This window comes from Pagrus major, chromosome 10 (genome assembly GCF_040436345.1).
Source record: "Pagrus major chromosome 10, Pma_NU_1.0".
Lineage (NCBI taxonomy): Eukaryota > Metazoa > Chordata > Actinopteri > Spariformes > Sparidae > Pagrus > Pagrus major.
In genome coordinates this window covers 2,619,811-2,626,828 of record NC_133224.1, presented here as the reverse complement: position 1 = coordinate 2,626,828, position 7,018 = coordinate 2,619,811, and the positions used below count along the sequence as shown (strand labels likewise).

General features: G+C 47.1%; 1 protein-coding gene across 2 annotated transcripts in view; it reads left to right on the top strand.

Annotated features, from left to right (window-relative positions):
* Positions 1-6,770, top strand: part of LOC141003141 (F-box/WD repeat-containing protein 7-like) — a 28,463-nt gene extending 21,693 nt beyond the window's left edge. For both annotated transcript variants that reach the window (XM_073474419.1, XM_073474418.1), the window contains 6 exons: positions 1,520-1,701; positions 2,113-2,338; positions 2,481-2,547; positions 2,920-3,063; positions 4,086-4,235; positions 4,638-6,770. In XM_073474419.1, coding sequence (XP_073330520.1) covers positions 1,520-1,701; positions 2,113-2,338; positions 2,481-2,547; positions 2,920-3,063; positions 4,086-4,235; positions 4,638-4,771 — 903 coding nt within the window. In that variant the 3' untranslated portion in view covers positions 4,772-6,770. The remainder of the gene's footprint in view (positions 1-1,519; positions 1,702-2,112; positions 2,339-2,480; positions 2,548-2,919; positions 3,064-4,085; positions 4,236-4,637) is intronic.
* Positions 6,771-7,018: the final 248 nt, after the last annotated feature.

The following is a 7,018-nucleotide window of genomic DNA, read 5'->3' as shown; positions in this document are numbered from 1 at the left end:
TTCTCACAGTCGCATTAACACAAGCAGTGCTTTTATTTTGTAGTATCTCCTTTATGGGCTCTGTAGCCCCAGTGGTGGTGTTGTTGCTGTACGGCCTTTTGATGAAGGTGAACGTGCTCGTTATGACAATGCTGACACGCAGATGTTATGGAGATACGTTCACCGCGTTCATCTTCGCTTAGCATGCGAATATTTCCTGATCGTCACCAAACACACAGAGCTACTAGCTAAAGGCAGCTGGTGTTAGCAGCAAGTGTGTGTGTGTGTGTGTGTGTGTGTGTGTGTGTGTGTGTGTGTGTGTGTGTGTGTGCGCTCTGCTTCATGACTGGATATAAGAGAGTAGAGCTGTTATGTAGGTCAGCGTGACCTCACAGGACAGGAGGAAGCTGCAGCAGAGTCGACGGTCGTGTTCGTCAGGGTGTGTCGACGCTGCTCGACCTGTGTGTGTGTGTGTGTGTGTGTGTGTTTATAGGTGAGGAGAGCGTTTGTCTGTACTCGCCCTTCCTGTCTTCACACTCATCCTGGAGGAATGTAACCGAGTACATTTACTCTGCTGCTGTATTTGAGTACAAACTGGATGTACTGTGTCACTTCAGACGTCACCTCAGAGACTCGTTGTTGTTTTTACTCCACTTATATATGTGTTAGGTTTAAATACTTGTAGTGGAGTATATATTCACAGTGAAGTATTAGTACTTTTACTTGTAATCAGATTACTTCTGAACACACACCGACTCAGCAGCTCGATCTGGTTTCGGTTGAACATTCTTGAAGCAGACACACCTGCTCGCTCTCCTCCGTCTGGACCTGCCCTTTACAGAGTGTGTGTGTGTGTGTGTGTGTGTGCAGAAACACACACACACACACACACAGACACACACACACCCTCCTCTGTAGCCTGCAGCGATGACGAGGCGTGTGTTTCCGCTCACGCCAGTTGAATTTGAATTATCTTTATTAGCAGGACGTGATGACAGCGCTGCGATCGTTCAGCAGAATCTCCCTCTTTCTTTTGTCTCGGCAACAGTTGCCAAGGCAAAGTTTTCCTCTGTTGCTACGGCAACCAGCGCTACAACACCTTCAAGGTGAAACTGTATTTTTCTGTGTGTGTGTGTGTGTGTGTGTGTGTGTCCTTCAAGGGGAGCTGTGAAAGTGGAACAAATATTGACTCACACACTTTTATGTACACACAATACAGTATATACACACACACACACACACACACACACACGTTTCCAGGTAGAAAATGGGTGAAGTAAAGAAGACAATGTGCTTCTGCTACATCTATATATTAATATATATAGATGGATCCTACATTTCCCATCATGCAGCTGGGCGGCATCCTTCTTTGGAAACGTCTTTTTTCCCATCATGCTCCCAGTTTTCATCGCAGACTTTGATTAAAAAGCTTTTGAGCCCAGATCAAGAAAACCTCGATGACATCACTATGACATCACGAGGTTAAGTCTCCATAGCGACCGACCTGGACTTTGACCTTTTGTCTTCCTGTGTGTCTCAGTGTCTGCGGACGTTGTCGGGTCACACCGGCGGCGTGTGGTGCAGTCAGATGGCGGTCGCCACGGTGATCAGCGGCTCCACCGACCGGACGCTGCGCGTTTGGGACGCCGAGAGCGGCGAGTGTGTGCACACGCTGTACGGACACACGTCCACCGTGCGCTGCATGCATCTCCACGGCAACCGGTAAAACTCACACACACACACACACACACACACACAGATTCATGCAGTCATATACTTTAATGCCTGCTGCTCGTCTCCATGGTAACCAGCATAACATTAATGTATTCGACACATTAAAACACACACACACATTATTACACACGCATACATAATAAATTCATGCTAACACTATAAATACACACATAATGAACACACACACACATTAACATGTACAGTAACACACACACAACAAACAAACAACCACACAAATGATGAAACTGGGTCACACAGCCTGAAAACACACACACGCACACACACACACACACACACACACACACACACACACAAACCTCTGCTTCACGCTAATGAGACAAACTTGAGCCGACCTGATTGGCCGACACTGCAGTGATGTCACACCTCTGTCTCCCTCAGGGTGGTGTCGGGCTCTCGGGACACGACGCTGCGCGTGTGGGACGTGTCGACGGGCCGCTGCGAGCACGTGCTGACGGGTCACGTGGCGGCGGTGCGCTGCGTCCAGTACGACGGGCGCCGCGTGGTGTCGGGCGGCTACGACTACATGGTGAAGGTGTGGGACCCCGAGACGGAGGCGTGTCTGCACACACTGCAGGGACACACCAACAGAGTGTACTCACTGCAGGTACCACGCACACACACACACACACACACACACACACACACACACACACACACACACACAGTGTTTGTGTCGTTGTCTGAGACACAAAATGGCCGCCCCCGTATGCTTCAGGTGTCATATGTGTTGTTCTCTCTGTTTGCAGTTTGATGGTGCGTTCGTGGTCAGCGGCTCGTTGGACACTTCGATCAGAGTCTGGGACGCAGAGACAGGTACCGACCCGTCCGGATTAAACTGGTTTAAAGGGAAACGTCACCAATTCTCCACGTTAAAGTGTCTTCAGGAGTTCAACTACTGCATATGTGAAGAAAGTGGTATCAAAAGCCTTTTGTGGCTCCAGAGGAAGCTGCATGTGTCCTCCAGTGATGTCACTCAGTTGTTTGTTGCATTGTGGCAAAAACATGGCGCCTTCATTACCCACAATGCAATACAGCCAAGCTTGAATGTGGGAAATTGGGGAAGTTGCCCTTTGATTTAGTTTGAATCACGACAAAGATGCAACGTGAACCAAACTCAGTTCAGTTTTACTTAAATAATAATTGAGAAGATCAAACGTCTAACCCGAAGCTCTCGTCCTCGTCCAGGTGGGTGCGTCCACACGCTGACGGGCCACCAATCACTGACCAGCGGCATGGAGCTGCGCGACAACATCCTGGTGTCCGGGAACGCCGACTCGACGGTGCGAGTGTGGGACGTCCGGACGGGACAGTGTCTCCACACACTGCAAGGTGAGAGTGTGTGTGTGTGTGTGTGTGTGTGTGTGTGTGTGTGTGAGTGCGTGCGTCCGTGTGTAATACTCAGGAATGTCTGCAGTATTACTTTGTTGTACCTGAGTAAAGATGACTTCTTCCAGCGCTGCGCGCTGAACAACAGCAGCTGAAGGGTCGGTGGAGACCAAAAACGGAGCTAAAACAGTGAATATTGTTATTGTTTGTGATTTAACGAGTGATCTCAGGTCTGTTGTTGCTTTATATTGTTTGTTTTGTTTTGTTTCATGATCTTGTGAAGCACCTGCTCTGTGAAAGGTGTTACACTCATTAAACTTGACTTGACCACATATATATACAGTTTATACACACACACCTATAGATGTGTTAAAGGTCCCTGTCTGCTCGTCTCTCAGGACTGTTTCTGGGTCACTTCCTGCCCTCTGGTGGCCACTTAGTGAAACTCCAGGCATCTCGTCAGTCGTCGCAGGCTCTGCTCTGTCTTCAGCCTCATCAGCTCCACAGACGCAGAAGAGTTTCTAACTTAAATGACAATTATGTTGATAATCGAGCAGAAGCAGGAAACAGATTATCTTTGTGGTCGTTGTACGAGTGCGACAAGATAAAGTTTGCAGCTTCTGTTGATGCCAAAAAAACAATAAATAAGATAAAATACTAAAAACTTAACAGTGATTATAAACAGTACAGGAATGTAGATCCTTCATCAGTAAATACATTAATCCTGAAAACTGGAATACTGAGCTGATTTTAAATGACATCATCTCAGACTCATGAAGGACTTTTTTCAATGCTCTCTGACGTTAAACTGAATAATTCAGTAAATCATAAGTCATCACAGTTTCAGCTCTAAAACATATTTAAAACTTGACTTCTGTGCAGCTGTTACAGTTCAGAGCAGCAGGAAGTTTGTGTTGACGCGACATGTTCATGAACGACAGTAAACGTGTCGTCAGAAGGTCCGTTTTCACCTGTAGCTCAGAGATGAGAATGAAAACATGACAGCGTGACCGTGTCTCCTCCAGGTCCCAACAAGCACCAGTCGGCGGTGACGTGCCTGCAGTTCTGCAGAGGCCTGGTTCTGTCCAGCTCCGACGACGGGACGGTCAAACTGTGGGACCTGAAGACCGGAGCCTGGCTGCGAGACGTGGTGGCGCTGCAGAGCCGAGGATCAGGTGAGGACGAGGGACACGCTGTACGCTCACCGGCTGCAGATACACGAGTGATTGTGGCCGGATTTTCAGTTTTAGGTCGTTTTGAGGGAAAGTTTGATGGTTTTAATTTCACTCTGAGGAGCAGCTGACCCAAAGATGTAAACCCAGTCACCATCTCCTCATCAACATGATGATATAAAGTCAGGTGAAGTCTCGAAGTCCACAGAACATTTCTGGAGCTTCACAGTAAAACAGAGTTGCAGCGTTCTGCTGAACAGCTGAAGCAGCTGGAGATGATTTAAAACAGAAAAACAACCAAACCAAACATAAAGTAGCTCGTACGGCTCGTCTCTACCAGCTTTGGCCCGCGGGCTTTTGAAAAGTAACCATGTCTAAACCAATCACGTCTTCCTCTCCCCACAGGTGGCGTCGTGTGGCGAATCAGAGCGTCCGACACTCGGCTGGTGTGCGCCGCCGGCAGCAGGAACGGGACGGAGGAAACCAAACTGTTGGTTCTCGACTTCGACCTGGACGACAGGAAGAAAGAGACGGACTGAGGAGGAGGAGCAGGAGGAGGAGGAGGAGGAGTGACGGCGCCATGAAGAAGATTTGGGCGTTTTTTTTAAAAAGAAACTCGACTTTTTTTTGACCAAAGTCACAGCTGGAATCCAGTCAGACAGACGGTATGAATGTGACGTCCTGATTGGCCGGCAGACTGACGGACACGCGGACGATTCACAGACGGCCAAAAAGGATTTTAAAAATAAAAAAAACAGTTTGACGCCAAAATGACGCAACAATCAAGTCGGAACAAAACGGAGACGAATGAATGTTTTTTTGACGCTTCGACGGGCAGAAAACATGGATGTAAATGGTTTCTATGACAACGGGAGAGCGTTTGACGGACGGATACACGTTGCTCAGAGACGACGACTTGGATTTAAGAGGACGATGATGAAGTTTGAATGTAACCGACCGGCCGACCGGCGGCGATCGAGGGGCATTGACTTTTTACTGCTGCTGAACCAACGAGGAGCGTCGCCGTCTGAGCGAACCAATCCAAACGCACCCAAATCGCGAAGGTCCGGAGACACACGGGGCGACTTCCTGAGGCGACGCAGACGAACATCAGTGTGACGTTAACTCGCGTCGCTCGATGTGCGCCGTGCGTCTCGGGCCGTGACGTACTGTAACAAGACGTGGCGGCCACAGCTGCTGGAGAGCCGGCGGCGCAGGAAAACGCCAGGAAAGTGGCTGATTGAACACATAAAGTGTAAACGCAGTATAATCCAGCCGCAGCCTCTCATCTGCCAGAGTCCAAACGAAACTTTCATTCCAGCTCCGCCGCCGCCTTCTCTTAAAGGCTGGGGAGGATTATTGTTACAACTCCAAGCTGCCCGTCGCCTCTATAAAACTTTACAAGTGCTCTGCTCATTAAATCACTCGCAGATCTGCACCTTTTAACCGTGTGTGGTGCAGATCCTCAGCGTTCCTGCCAGAAGTGAAGTTTAATGAAGAAAACACGGTGGAGACGCTCGTCAGCTTCGTTCAGACAAGACAGGTTGAGATGTCACAGGAGGAAGAAGCACAGGTGTAGATAAAACAACTAAACGTGGCTGGATACTTTTAGATGCTTCAGTTTCAGGGTCCTGTTCGCTGTCTGTGTTCGCTGCGACACTGAAACATTAACGTTAAGCAGATCTGTAGCTTCAACCAACACCAAGTACATCAGTGATCCTGTGCTTTTATTTTGAAATCTGCTCGTCAGTCCTGCGTTACAGATTTCACTTAAATAAAAAACTGTAAAAAATCTGTAAGAAAATGAACCGACTTCAACCGTACACCTGCTTTTCATATGAATTTGACTCAGAAACTCACTTTTTTCAGTGATGTCTGTAACAATGTTGCAGAGAAAACAATCATTATTAATTATTAAAGAAGCAAATAAAGGCCTTTAAATCTTAACTTTAATCACTACTGAATATTTAAATGTCGAAATAAAAATCCGACTGAGTTTCTGACAAGTTGAGATCACAAAAGGATCATTTCAAGTTTTACAACTGACACAAAATCTGCTTATAATCTAAAACAATGAAAACGACACAGTTATAATTAATTTTGGCCCTTCTGTGTTTCCATAACAACCTGACGAGCCGCTCCTCATGTTTTCCTCGGCTTATGAAATATTAAAAAAATAAAGATAAATAATTTAAGACGACTCCCTTTACCAGATATTAATCCGATACGCTGCGGTTGCCAGGCAACACCTCCAGCCAATAAGCAGAGATTTGGGTGATATTTCCCCCGGCAACAAGTGGCATGTGTGGTATTTCAGGCTTTATCCTTCCTGGAGAGGAAAGTTGTGACCTTCTCGCAGGTGTGAGGCTGCGGAGAGGCGACGCTGTCCTCGTGATGTCATCGTGTAACATACTGTAAATACAAAGAGGATGTAAATATTCAGCTTTTATATAAAAAAAAACAGAAAATATTGTGGATGGTGGGAGGAGAGGAGGACGGAGGGATGAACACGGATCAATAAAGATGAGTTTTATAAAGCGCTGGGTTGGTCGACTCGTTCGTTCTCTTCTGATCACCAGATGTTTCCACGTCTGTGGTGACAGTTACAGCTTCGTCTTCACATCGTCTGGTCACATTTGAAGAGGATTCAGAGAATATTGGCAGCGTCTCCTCCATTAAGATCCTCAGAAATGACATTGTAAGTGTTTTATTATGACTGAGTGAAGAGCAGTTTACAGTAGAAAGCACGATGCTAACGTCAGTATGCTAACACGCTCACCTGCAGG